General features: G+C 45.8%; 1 protein-coding gene across 3 annotated transcripts in view; it reads left to right on the top strand.

The window, feature by feature from the left end:
- The window catches only part of ATAD2B (ATPase family AAA domain containing 2B), a 945,800-nt gene that overhangs the window by 562,806 nt on the left and 368,406 nt on the right, over positions 1–14,588 (top strand). For all 3 annotated transcript variants that reach the window (XM_086926259.1, XM_086926261.1, XM_086926260.1), the window contains exon 20: positions 9,515–9,650. In XM_086926259.1, coding sequence (XP_086782385.1) covers positions 9,515–9,650 — 136 coding nt within the window. The remainder of the gene's footprint in view (positions 1–9,514; positions 9,651–14,588) is intronic.

Raw genomic sequence — 14,588 nt, 5'->3', positions numbered from 1 at the left:
GGGTCAATCGTCTTCCCTCCTTCGACAAGAGATGACCTAAATAGGTAACCTCTTGGGGGCAATATTGCAACTTAGAGGGTGACACCTTATGATGCATCATTTGTCTGACCTGCAACAGTGAAACAGTCACTTTCTTACAAACATCCTCTGAATCAGCAGCAACTAACAAATCGTCCACATACTGAATCAGGGTAGCACCTGGGGGCAAAGTGAAAGTATCAAGCTGAGATTTCAAAGCCTGACTATAAATGGGGAGACTCTCACAATAGCCTTGAGGTGCACGCTTGAATCGAAAACTTAGGCCTCCGAGAGAGAAGCCAAAATATCCCTACTATTCTCAGCAATAGGAATGCTGAAGAAAGCATTTTTGAGATCAATAACCGAGAACCATGCCGCTGAAGCGGGTATCATAGTGAGCAAGGCAGTGATATCTGGGACAACAGGAAACTGGGGGACAACAATTTTGTTGACCTCCCGAAGATCGATCACAAAGCAATATACAGGAGGCTGAGAAGGATCAGTGCGTTAAAGGACAGGTAGAACAGGACTGTTACAAACATTGCCTCTCTTTTCTTCGACCACACCCTTCTGAACCAGATCATAGATAATAGCCCTTCACCATCATTGGAAATTTTATACTGAGGAATGCGTAGTTATTTAACATTCGGCTTAATTGTAACCACGTAAGCGGAATCTGGAGCAGACCAACATCATTCGGACCTGTAGCCCAAAGCGTAGCAGGAAGAGAATGCAATTCAGGTGGGAAATGGTCCTTCGATAAATACATAGGAGAAACCAATTTCTCACCTAAGGTAAGATGCACACCAGAGGGGGAACAATACAATGTTCCATGAAGACGTTTCAACAAGTCCAAACCCAACAAATTCTCGCCGCTACCAGACGTCAAAATTTGCTGAGCTTCCGATCGTAAGGACCAATCGAAAGAGGAAAAGGACAAGAAACCGGGTTACTAACTGGGGCGCCAGAAAATTCTACAGAAACGTTAGTTAAGCCAGACAAAGGTGCTCCAGGGAGTTTGGAGTGAATGATAGAACTTCTCATTGCACCAGTATTCAAAAGAAATGGGTCTGAAACACCCAATGCAACAACTTCAACATAAGGCCCATTCTGATCCACTGAAACTGATACGACTCCCTTACTTTGTCCATGGCTGTCGTAACTAGTGTGAAAATCCTGAGCCTCACCCTCAACACAATAATCGTCATTGTAATATTGCGCAGACTGAGTAGTCTGCTGATCAAAATAATTCAAAGAATTCTGAGGGGGGAAGGAACGCTGTCCTTGAGACAACGGACCTCGCCCTCTACCTCTAGGTGTTGATGCAAAACCACCACGGCCTCGCGGCCCTGGGAATCCACCATTACGCTGTAATAGAACCGGACAGCTATTCTTAAAATGACCTTCCTCTTTACAATAGGCACATTGATTAGGACCTAGCAAAGGTCGCGGAACAAAAGGATCAGGTTTTTGTAACAAACTCTGAAACTGGGGAGGCAGTTGAAACTGGCGCCGGGCAGAACGAGGGGGATAAGCCTGTTGCAAAAGAACCTTGGTTTTTAATTCCTTAGTCTTCTTCTCGATCTTATCTTTCTCTTCCTTATCCCTAGTCTCGTAATATTGAGCAGTAGCTAATATCTGTGCAGAGGAAGAAACAGCCCACAAACTTTGAGTCTTTCAGCTTATGCGATAATTCTGGAAGTAAATTGAATACGAATTTATCCACAAATAATCGCTGTCCACATTCATTACTCCTATCTTGACCACTGCGGTCGATAAACGTCTCCTCAAAACGAGTAAAGAAATCGGAAACGCTCCTCTTTCTTCTGCTTACACGCAGCTAACTTATCCCAGATAACACGTAAGGCAGACATCATAGTCTTCATTAAAGTCATGATTCTACCAGGCAATTGTGCAATCAAATCATCTGGCTTAGCACCACCCACTTGTGCTGCATCTGCGGCAGTTATAGCGGCCCAATTACCACCTAAAGCTTGGTCGTGGTCCTCCCTACGAATCCGAGCCCACAATCCTTGTGGAACTACATTCCCCATCAGCATATCAATATCTGCCAAATTCATAATACACGCATCAACAGTCTGGTACAGCTCTTTATAATATCCAGCAAGATTTTTACGAGGGTCCGGTAAAGACGGTTTGAGCGCTAAAACTTCAGATCGTTTCCAGGGGACATGTGCCCATATACGCTGGAAATAAGCACGGATACGCAGAACAGCGCCTGCCTGTGGAACCTCCTCTCTCCATACTGGAGGAGCTTCCCTCATAGGATAATGTTTCATTTTCTGTTTAACTGCAGGATCAGGTTCAAGAATAGTCTGAGAAGAAAATAAAGACCTGAAAGTGACAAGTGTCCTTATAGCGTCCTCAATTTCGGAACCCACAATAAGTCGCTTATCAAACTTAGCCTGTATGTCTAACAGACCCTGGGGAGCTAAATCCAACTCCATACTCTCCCATCCTTTGACAAGAGTATCACACATGACATTAAAAACATATCTTTGCGTGGGCGCATTCCACTAGAGAAAGGTACCCAGCATATCAGGCACACTATACTGTGGACCACTCATGATCCATTTGTGAGCAAGAGAGTCCAACCAACTCGTTCGTCATAATCTGGGATTTGACTACGGGATTGCCTTCGAGACAGAGCAGGAGTCAAAGAAAAAGACCCAAAGAAGGGGGAGAGAAAGCCAGAAACAGTATCAACCAACCGTTTGCGAGCTGGGGGAGAATCTGACAGTAAAACTGGAGACAAGGTATTAAGCAAAGGAGGACAAGGACTAACCGTTACAAGAGGGACCGAGGGTAAAGGAGACTATGGTACAGAAGTTGGTGGCAAAGGAGGCAGGGGTGGCAATGCAGAAAGAGGCAATTGTGGAAGAGCTGGACCAACTAGCTGAACACCAGGTTGCTGGACAGGTGGTAATAATAAGGGTGCATTGGCTCCTGGTACATAAGGCGGAGGCAATCTCAACAAATGGGGCATTAAGGGATCTTCGTCAAGATCCTTACTCTGTGGAGAAGTAGGCAACACAGGGTAGCATCTATCTATTGCCATACGATGTTGTCTGTCTGAGACTTCAATCGCTTGATCAGTCTCATTGTCTTTGAACTGCTGGGCAGCCTGTATGATCGTCATATCCTTTGCTTTTCTATCTCTTTGCCTGCTTAATTTCTTTCTGTTTAACTTCTTTACGCCAAAGGCGGAAAGAGTCAAACATTGCCGGCCGGGCTTTTCTTTTGGACAAAATTACTTCTAGATTATCAAATATATCAGGCTCAAAGCTACCATTTTGTGGCCACTGCAAAATACCATCTTTCTTCGTGTATCGGATCCATGCCTCATTAAAGGCAATGGGGCCAACACCATGTTTAGAATAGAGCTCATAAGTGGGAGTTCCAACCGGAGGAATCGGACATGAGTCCTCGAGTCGGGAATCCCTATTACAACCAAAACAGAACTTCCTAAATTTACTAAAACCAGGCATCTTAAATTCACTGGTCCGTTTACCAACTTCAAGGGGTTTAAAGCAAATAACACAGCACAAACGTACTCACCGCTTGGCTTCGGCTATTGCAATGGTCGAATAACAAAACTAAGAAACAAAACAAAGAAGTGGGCGCTACCCAAGAATACTTAACTAAGTGGTCTCTCACGCCAACAGAGGTCCGTCTAACATCTCGCGATACCAGTCATCACCAAAAGGACCAAGGCATGGCGGCAGTCAGGGCAGCAGTTGTCAGCAGCCGTCGGAAAGGAGTAGCCGCGCTGCAAAAGACCTTCGGTCCACTTCGACATACAGGGGTCGCTTGACGTGGTTCGCGAATCCTCCAGAATTTTCTTGCGAGGCTTCTCAGAACCCTCGGGCTGAACCGCTACCACTGAAGCCGCCCCACGTTGGGCGCCAGTTGGATAACCGGGCCTTTTGGGCCTGGCGGTGCAGGGCACGCCTTAAATCCCCGAGTTCCCCTGCCTCGTCGAACAGAGACACGAGACACTCTGTTGGGCGTGGAAAACTAGGTTTATTAGCTGCAGCTAAGCACAGTTGTCCCAGAAGTACGTACAGCGTATATTCTGAGGAGACTGCCACTTTAGTCCGTGGCGCACAGTCTTTTATAGCACACATATTTACAACGTTTACTCCCAGTACATACAAAGCAAGCCAATAGGAAAAGGAGAGAATAGCGAAGGCCAGTTGTATAAGATAATGTAAGGAAAGAAAAGAAGAAGACCGGGATCAATCAACCCAGACATTGATTAGTGAACTCGGCCAGACCCTAACATCGGTTTCGTAAACAAGGGCAGGGGGTTACTTTTTAACAGAAGAGACACGTATCAGCTGAGAAAAGCAAAAACACTCAGTTGGCCGTGCTGCCTGAGTGAGGGCAACACAAAATGGCGTCGAGACACAAAATGGCGGCTAAATACGGGATGAAGTCAGAAACCGAAGAACCTCACATCTCCAGCCAATGTTTTCACAGCCCTGATGGGAATTTTCAGGGCTGCTTTGGCGACTACTTTTCATCAGTATTAGCCCACCCAGCTGTCTAGCCAGTTTTCTGTCAGAGACTTCTAACCCCAGACTCCTCACCTCTTGGCTATTCTCCAGACCTCAGACTGGATCCGGAAACGTTTTCAGCATTATATCTGCACGCTGGTTGGTGGCATCATGCAGCTACTCAGTGACTCCATTTGGTTCCGGAAATGACGTGTGGAGCCTAAAAAGGCGCCACTCCCTAACGTCAGTTCCTTTCTTTTCTACACCACCAGTTGCTGATCTGAGCTGCCTCTTATTTTTTCAAATTGTTTTGCCGAAATGTCACCTCCCAAAATGACAGATTTTAAACTCTATATGGGCTGTTGCAAGCAAATAACTGCAACGGATCCTCATCAGGTTTGCCTGTGGTGCTTGATGTCCAGTCACAACTTTAAGGCCTGCATTGATTGCTCGTCAGTGAACCCGAAAACCATACTATACTGCAAGGTAAAACTCTACCATGTCACAATTCCAAAGATCAGTCTCAGTCCTGTTCTTTGTTCAGGAGTCTATCTCAATGTCATTCCTTGTCGCACTCCAAATCATCTGGAAAGTCAAAGAAAAAAATAGATTCAAGCAGGACTCTCTGTTCTCAGCAGTTCCACCCCATGAAGTGACCAACTTCAGAGCCTAGCCTGCAACTTGTCCCGACACAACCCACATTTCTGGGGCAGTGTGAGACACCAAGGTAGACTCTGCTGCATCTTTCACCGACCCTTGACCGAGTGACAGAGTACCATCTGTCTGTCTTACGGCAGACAGTGCACGCCTTTTTGGCCGAAACGGCTATAGAGTGTGTCTGAGACAGAAGTGGCCTCAAGCCTAACAGACTTGAAGAAAAAGCACAGAACTCACACAGAGACACAGGCTATTATTGCACAGGGACCCCACCCAGACAAGCCAAACTTTGGCAGTCAACAAGTACATTACACTAGCCCTTAATTCCTTACTTATGTTACGGCATAAACCTACTAGTTGTCGTCTTTGCTATGTTTAACTGTGTGTGATTGGCCTAATTCCTATGCATTAGATGTCACATCCACTGACCTTAGGGCTGGTAGCTTTAGGCTCACAGGAAGTTATAGGAAGCTGCTATATTATCAGTTTTAGATTTCATATTCGCAACATTGTAAGGTAATATTTTAAATCAGTACAAATATTTTATGATTTTAAATGAAATCAAATAAAGCATATTTTTCACTCGATGGTTATTTCCGCAACTTTCTGGTGCCAAAGAAGGTTGGACATCTTAGTCCTGTTTTAGACTTGCAGGCCCTCAACGCCATCCTCTGGAGGGACATATTCAGGAAGCTCCCTATAGCCCAGGTCTTGTCTGTCATCGACCCTGGAGATTGGATGGTGGGATCCACAGAACACCTAATTCCAGATTCTTCTCCTGCAGGCCTATCAGTGCTACCTGCACTTCGTGGTGGGACAGGAGCTTTTTCAGTGGAGGCGCTCCCCTTTGATCTTATCAGCGCCCCTCAGGTGTTCACAGCAGTGGAAGCAGCACACTGTCAGCGGATGGGTCTTCTGATCTCTCTGTCTTGATAACTGGCTGTTGAAGGAAGGAGAGTTCAGAATATTCAGGTTATAATCCCGATCTATCAGCCTCAGTCCTGGATTTCAGTGAGGTAGCCTCTGAGGCTAGTTTTGATGGTCTCCTGCTTTCTGCTGATTAAATGCACTAGGTGGCATATGCAGGCCTTGCAGTGAGATCTACAATCTTAGTGGACTCAACATCAAGTGGACCTCTCTGACCTGCTTCAAATTTCTGAGGAGACTATGAAAGATCTGCGGTGCTGATTACTGGACTGCGATTCGGTCAGTGGCAGAACCCCTCTCCACTCCCTGAGCTGACAGTGGTGACCGATGCGTCATTTCTAGATTGGGGTTGCCACTTGGGAGAGGTGGAGATCAGAGGCCACTGGTCTCTGGTTGAGTCCCACTCCACATCAACCCTCTGGAGGGAGGGTCATCCACTGCCATAAAATGTGGAGACCTACAACATTTGTTTTATCCCTCTCCCTTTGTAATGTCACATTTTGACTTTAACTTGGTCCTCACTTTTTTGATGTGTACTCACTAAGAGCCATTTTGGTTGTTACTCATTAGATGGTGCTTCTTGTTGCCGTCACATTGGCATGCAAGTGAACTTCGAATTCTTTTTTCAAACTGCCATAAACCACCTTTTTGCAAGACAAACCGGTTCTGTTGATGCGAGCATCTTGCCTAAAGTCATGACGCCATTTCACGTCAGTCAGACCATCACCCTGTTAGCGTTCTGTGCTCTGCCTCACACTGTAAGGAGGAAAGACTCCACCACTTGGACCCCAAAAGAGCACTTAGCTTTTCCATTGATTGGTTTGAAGATCACCAGGTGGCCGATCAGCTCTTTGTGGGTTCCACTGGAGAGAAAAAAGGCAGGGCTGTGCAGAAGCAGACCATTTTGTTCTGGATCGTGCTTTGCATTATGATCTGCTACTCATTGACCAAGAAGCAGCCTCTGGAAGGACTGCTAACTCATTCCAACAGGGCTAAAGCTGCTACCATGGCATTGGCATGCTTAGTTCCTGTCCTGGAAATCTGCCATGCAGCTGCATTTGCGTCACTCGAGACCTTCACAAACTGCTACTGCCTGGACAGCGGCATTCACAGAGAGGAGCATTTTGCCTGCTCAGTCTTCTATCAGAAGAACAAGGTATTTACTTTTGGTAGCACTCGTTGTGTTAGAGAAATCTATCTAACCGCATATCCCTCACCAACCCTCCCCATTCCGTGAACATCTGACTTCAGCGCACAAGAGTGGATCCTATATCGGCTCTGCACGTCATTTCGGAACCAGAACGGCATCCGTGCGGAGCTGCATAGTGCTACTGCTGAAAATAAAATTCCAAATACAGTCTGGTGCCTGGGGAATATTCAGAAAGTGAGGAATATGTGTTAGTCTCTATCAGAAGCTGCCTTGCCAAACGTAAGTAACGTGTTCTATAGGCAGTACAGAGGCCTTGGCAAGCCTAAGGGAAGACCAGTCCAGCAACCCTCCTCATCCTTATAGCTGTACCACCAGGAAAAACACTGTAGTTCCTTCATCCAGCCCTTTGTAGGGATGGTTTTATCCTTTGCTCATGCTGGTTGGGTTATTTCAGTGGGTCTTATGGAGGTTAGTCCCTTTCCTTCCAACAGGCCCCTCCACCAAAGTTCCTTCAATCAGAAGATCACTTTCAGATTTGCAGCAGAAGCTGGTGACTCTTTTGCAGTAAGGAGCAGTGGGAAGGTCCCAGAGCATAAACTTGGGCAGCCCTGCTAATCCCGGTACTTTCGAGTTTCTAAGAACAACAACAGCAGCCTGCCTGTGGTCCTGGGCCACAGGCTCTTGAATGTGTACATTCAGAAGGTTCAGGGTGCTCTGTATACCACAGGTGCTCTTGATACTGTAAAAGCAAGACTGGATGGTGTCCCTCAAGTTAAAGGATGCTTATTTCCACATACCAATCCTGCAGGCGCACGAGGGACCTGCTCTTCCTGATGAGGTCCTGCCACTAACGGATGTATGCCATTACAACGCATGCTTTTACCACGCATGCCTTTACAATGCGATTTTTACAACAAAAACCTTTACAACAGATAGCGCTTTGGGGTGCTGGATAGTGAATAGTTTAATTTACTATTCCAACTCCAGTCCCCGTGGACACTAGGGAAGGTGTTGGATAGTAAATGAAACTTATTCCCTATCCTAGAGCGCCCCCCAGCGCAATGCGTTGTAATGGTTTGCGTTGTAAAAGTTGCGTGGTAAAGGCTCTGTGTGGTAAAAGTTGTGTTGTAAAGGATGTTGCCCACCACTAACAATCTGCGATCCGGTCCGGTCCTTTCTCTTGTGCTAACCTCTAGTTTGAGGGTCTTTACCAAGGTGATGGTGGTGGGTGCAGATAAAACTGTAATAGCTGTAAAGCGAACAAGTGTAGTATATGATTGTATTCAAAGCACATTGTGTGGGAAACATTTTGAATTGATAGTTCAGTTTCATTGATGAAAGTAGAGCATGACTTAGACTTCCTGAAGAGTTGTTCCTTGAAAGGTGGTCTCTCCAGCTCCTTCTTGGGCTGTTGAGGTTGGTGTGCTAGACTGAGCTGTTTTGTGAAGATCTTCCAGTTTTCAGGTACTTAGGAGGAGAATGCTAGTCTTCTTCTTGCATTACTTTTTTATTAGCATGGCCATAATAAGGCTTTGGTGTATTGCACTGATGGCCTAAAATATTTGTCTTATTAACTGATAAGATGACTTAACTTCCTAAAAGTGATCATGCTGATCATTGAAGCAGTTGAGTCTGATAAATGGTAAGTTGTAATACTGTTAGTGAAGTATGCTTATGATGGATGACCTTTGTTACTGTTATTATTTATTCTGAGTAATCATTATTCCTTCATTATGGATTGTAATTGGTAAAAATGTACTGTAATTGTGTCTTGGTACTTATACGCCCAATGCTGGATTGATGAATTATTCCAGGTGTTAGCTTAAAGTGCAGCTTGTTGGACATTTTCTATTGTTCTTGACAATGTGGCCTTCACAGAACATTACCACAAACCACGTCAATGCCCACTGTTGGGTGCTAAGTTCCATCAACAGAGTAAATGGTGTAAATCTTAAACAGGGAAAGAATCTGTCTGTGACGCTTGAACCGAACGGCAGACATTCTGTGAAAGTTTACTAGACTGTTTCTTAAGGTTGCCTAGTATTACTGCGTTGGCATTTGCAGAATAGTCCATGCCTGTGGTATTTTCTTTCAGTGTATGCCGTATTTTCAGTCTTCAGTACATTGGTCCTATAAAAGTAGTGAGTGATCTTATCTTACTGTTAATATAGCAGGTAATAATTCTTATGTTCCACGTTCCAAAATGGACTTTTGACATATTGGTAAAATGTGTGTATTACAGATCAAGGTCATCTTCAGGACACAGTACAAAGAGGTTTTTCATATTGAAAGGCCCAACGAAGAGGACAGGCTTAAGTTTTTTCAAGACTTGATTCTCCACCAAGCGGCAATGGCACCTCCTAAAAGGAAACAAGCTGGTAAGGAAAAAAAGAATATAAATATTTGTTGCATCTACATGACCTACCATTTTTGCATGCTTAATGAGGGTGTAGAATTTTATAACTGTGCAAAAGAAGGGATGCTTCTGAAATCTACTTGGCTTGAACAATAGTTTACTTGTCCCTTTTGCGGCCATGTAGTGAGGGAGCCATTTAGTAAGGTGAGAAATTATGGCAGCATTCACAATATTTCAGAGCTCTAATATAAGCCTCTCTGGTTAAGTCAGGGTTCATATTATCTAAGGCTTTGGGTTCTCTCTGATTTGCCGTCTTTGTGCAAATCTTAATTCAGGGGCTTGGAAGTAAGCAGGAACTATTAGTAACATGGCTCAAATAGTTCGAGTTTGTGTACGCCCATAAAATTACATGTTTGTTAGTATAATACTTCTCTAATCTCTTCCTATACTAGAAAATGTTGAAATTGAATCCTTCCAGGGAAAGACCTAAAACTTTTTCCAGGGTCGAAAGAATGGTGCTGGAGTAGATGGATGACTTTCTCCTTGGGGAAAATATTTTGCGCCTCTAGAAAAAAATAATCAAATTAGAAAATACTTAGCAAATTAGCACATGAGTAAATATACTGCATACTATATACAGGCATACGTTTTCATGGAAAATGATTTCAGAAATACTTCTCCATAATCCTCAAAATTCCAAAAAGCTTAAATTGTCTCCAATGTAAAGTCTTTTACCTGCTGGTGCAATTTCGTGACTTCAAGAATGAGACTCTTAATTTACTTTTATTTTGCTTTTAATGTTGTCCATAATTTTCTTCTGTTGGGTACTTATAACCGCTGATTCGTCATATTTGGAATATTACTCCTGCTCCTGAGCACCACAAGGTGGCATTGTGTTGCTCTGTGTTAACTTCTTACTGTCCTGGGAGTGATGAAGTAAATCACATACAGGTGCCACCCTGCTTGCCAACGGCTGCATCTTTCTTTCTGCACCTTCGATCGTGGCTCTGGACCTGTGCTCCCAGTTTAGGCGGTCTTTCGACTGTTTTCAAGTGATTCCAATGTACAAGAGAAATATGTCCCTATCAAAAAACTACAGGCTTCAAACCATGATGTTGGTCACGGACACCCACAAGTTGTGTCTTTGGTATTTGGGGGCAGGGCTTTAGCGATGAGTGTGCCCTCATGCACCAGAAGATGATCAAGGATCGATGAGCTGCGCATCGCCGAACATAGGAAGAAATCACAGTCCTCTAAAAAGTACCATTCTCCTTCCAAGTCGAGGACCCATACTGGCTCCCTCATGACATCTTCTATGCAGCCGAAGTCAAAGCGGAAACACAAGACGTGAAGCATGACTCAAACCCATTCTGCCACTTTTTCTAAAGAGAAGTCGTAAGGGTACCAATTGATCTTGCTTTGAATCTCTGATTTAGATGTCATAGCAGAAGGTTGAGGCCCTTAAGGAGGCCATGCTGTGAATCCTTCGCACACTTCCGGCTCCCTCAGTGAGCGGATTTGCTGGTAGACACCGATGGCGGATGCCGACCAGCAAAGCCGCTCCCTCACCATACTTGGGGACCCTCAGTTGGATAACTCCCAGCTGATCCATCCTCTTCACCTTATGAATGTCTTGGGACCGTCTTGAGTTCAACACAAACTCCAGTGCCTACTCCCACACCAACTTTTATGTCTGATGTCATAGACTGGCTCTAGGCAACCCCAGTTTCCTTACACAGCATTCTGCTTCAGAGATTCCAGTGGCCCAGGCTTTCATCAGCAATATCCACCCAAGTTCATTCCCTACGATGCCTACAAATATGATTGGGAAATTTCCAAAACACATGTTTTTGTCACTTACCCTCACGTTGACGTTAGACTCTGCAGGGCCGTATACGTATCCCGTCTAGGACATAAGCAGCAATATCTTTCTGGCGGTCCTGGAAGTACTTGGAGCTTCCTTGGGTCAGACAATCCAAAACTACCAAGATGCAGCCAAATATGTGGTTCAGAGTGGCCTTGATACTACTGAATGTCTAGTACAAGCAATTGGCACCAGTGTGGTGACTGTTATATTCGTGGAACCATGCCACAGGTTTCTCAGTAGACATATGGGCCCTCTTTTGGATATGCCTTTCAGTGGTTTACATCTATATCGCAACAAAGCAGATTCTGTCTTAGAATGCCTTAAGTGTAGTAGACCACAGCCTGATCTCTAGGTCTTTCGGCCCCTGACAAAGTTTTACTTTCCAGTTCAGGAAACTCCAAGACCACTCTATTGAGTTGGTTTACACCAATCTTCTCAGACCCTACCCCAGTCACCCAGGTTCTTTAATTGCCAAGGACATTGATATAGCAAGCAAAATCTCGGGTCACCACAGGCATTGTTCCTTCTATTTCCCCTCCTATTGTTTTGCATTCAATTTCCTTTCTGTTCAGTTTGACGATTCCTGAATTGACTGGGTAGTTTTTCCACTTCTGGCTTACTTGGGCCTTCGCCCTTTGGGGTTGGCTTCTGTCTTCAGGTGTTGATCACACACGATGTTCTTGCGGTGATGGAACAGATGCCTTTTTTTTTACTGTACCATCCTCGCTGTCACAAAATATTCTCAGACCAATGATCTCCATCAGCTCTGCAATTTGTGCCTCTGCCAAGCACAACGAGGCTGCTTGCAATGCCTGACGCTTCTTCCATTTGAAGAAAACACTACACAACCATCAGGTTTGATGTCTCAAGCTGTTACGGAGTTGCATAGAAGACACCCTTGACCTTTTGCGGCACGAGGACATCCAAGGGGGACATTATCCACAAGCGTCTGCTGCGGACGAAGGGACTTTCTCCTCCCATGACTGCTCTAGCACCAAGCTGGAAATCGAAGATCTTCTGCCAGTGGGGACAACAGTCAGTAACCCCCAGTGCCCTCCACCTCTATACCAATTCCACACTGAGCAGCAGAGACAGACTGCCAGGCCACCACTACCTTCAGGCCATGGGTGGCACCAACCAATATCTTCGGACGTAATGCCCAGCTCAAGCTCTGCGCTGAAGTAAGCAATGAGACCGACTGCTTCAGCATCGACCACTCCACCCTCGGAGCCGAGACGGCCATCGGAGCCGACACGTCAACGTCTAAGCCGAAATAGACATCCGCCATCGGTGTCGACCAGCAAATCCGCTCACCTATTGGTGACTATTAAACTAATTCTTCATAAACTGCAAGAAGAGATTGACTCCCACCAGAAACATCTCATAGTACATCTCCACATGGGCCGAATACTCATCTGCCCTCCATGATTTGATGCTCAACCATCCAAACGTCAACTACCCTTCAAAGAAGCCCTGGACATGCTACCTCTACCGCACTGCAAGAAAGTGGATAGGGCTACAAGACTTTTGCCTGTCACTATTCTTCCACCAGCCCTGCAACACTTATGCTCCCCACTGACTTCTCCAGGTGACTCTATGCCATATACACTTAAGCGGTCACCTCATTCAGACCTGGGAAGAAAGGGGAAAGGGGATGTCTTTGACAACCCACTACAGATTGATTCCTGGGACATGACACTGGCCCCCTGGTGGGCAAAGGATCCTGACCTGTACCCTGCCTGACTACCCCTCCTGACAATGCTACCTCCTGCCACAACCTTATTAGAAGGGCTGCTTCGTTTCAAGAGGTATATCTCCATACTGAGCCTTCAGAGAATTTATTTTTTGACACTCTTTTCTTCACCCATCGCTCCACTCAGTGCTGCCTCATGCTTAAAGCCATACTCATTCTCACCCCAGGCATTTTGCATGACCCAGTACGCGCCTGAGTCATTACACCAAGGATTGACAAAAAATAGGCTTCCTAACTGATCCTCTCTACATCCGGGATCAGCTTCCATTGAGCTGCTTTCTAGGCTCAACCATGCTCCTTGGAATGAAATGGAGGAACTCCCAATGGAGCACAAGAAAAGGGGCTATGAGATTGTCTCTGAAGGGAAACAGATCTCCAACACTACCATCTGCTATACCCTACATGCTGCAGACACTTCTGTCAGGGGAGTGAACTCTATTGTCCTTTTGAGCAGACATTCATGGCTCTGTATCTCTAGATTCAAAGGAAGTCCAGCAAAATTTGCTTAAACCGCCCTTTGATGGGCAACGTCTGTTTGGTCTTCATGTTGGCCAACTATTAGAAAAGACGAAGAAGGTCACTGCAACAGCTAAAGCGCAGGGTACCCTTCAAACCCCTGCACCTCGCGTCCCCTTTCGCCTCACATCCTACCATAGAGGTTCCAAGACCACTTCCCTTGAAACCTCCACCTTATACCAACATCAACATTCCCAGCACACCTCTCCCACAGTCTGTTTCGAGGCAGAGTTAAAAGTGGCTCCCCCAAAGGAGCTGCCACCACCACTAAGCCCTGACTCACCTATTTTTCTCCCAAGCAGTGGCAGATGAGAGAGATGCAGCAAAATTCATAATTTGATGTGGACTGGATACCACCGACTCACTAGGCAGAACGATTGCCCCGTCGGTAGCCCTTCGGTGCTACTCCTGGTTGAGGACGTCTGGCTTTTCGGGGGATGTCCAGTCAACTTTGCCTGACATACCCTTCGATGGCCGTCGCCTTTCTGGAAAAAAAGCAGCCTCAGCGCTGGAGCGCTTTAAGGATTCTTGGGCCTTGCTGCGTCTTCCCATCCACCTCAGTCTGCTTTGTGCCCCTTTTTTTGTTACGGATGTGGCACCCCACCATGTCCGGTCCAGTCTAGCTGTGGGATCATGCAAGCTGTCCAGCCTCTGCATGGCTGCGGACGTGGGCCCCAGTGACCTCGAAGGCCTGGGAGCCAGTGGGCGGGCCAGTCCACTCTTTCCCTCATAGTCCAACCTTTCAGGGTCATCAACGGCTGGTGGGTGGCAGGATTCCCCATCACCTCCCCCATGGCAATCCGGAATGCCGGACAGGTGGGTTT

This window comes from Lissotriton vulgaris, chromosome 6 (genome assembly GCF_964263255.1).
Source record: "Lissotriton vulgaris chromosome 6, aLisVul1.2, whole genome shotgun sequence".
Lineage (NCBI taxonomy): Eukaryota > Metazoa > Chordata > Amphibia > Caudata > Salamandridae > Lissotriton > Lissotriton vulgaris.
The sequence above is the reverse complement of the archived record's forward strand: the minus strand, read 5'-3'. Positions and strand labels throughout refer to the sequence as shown.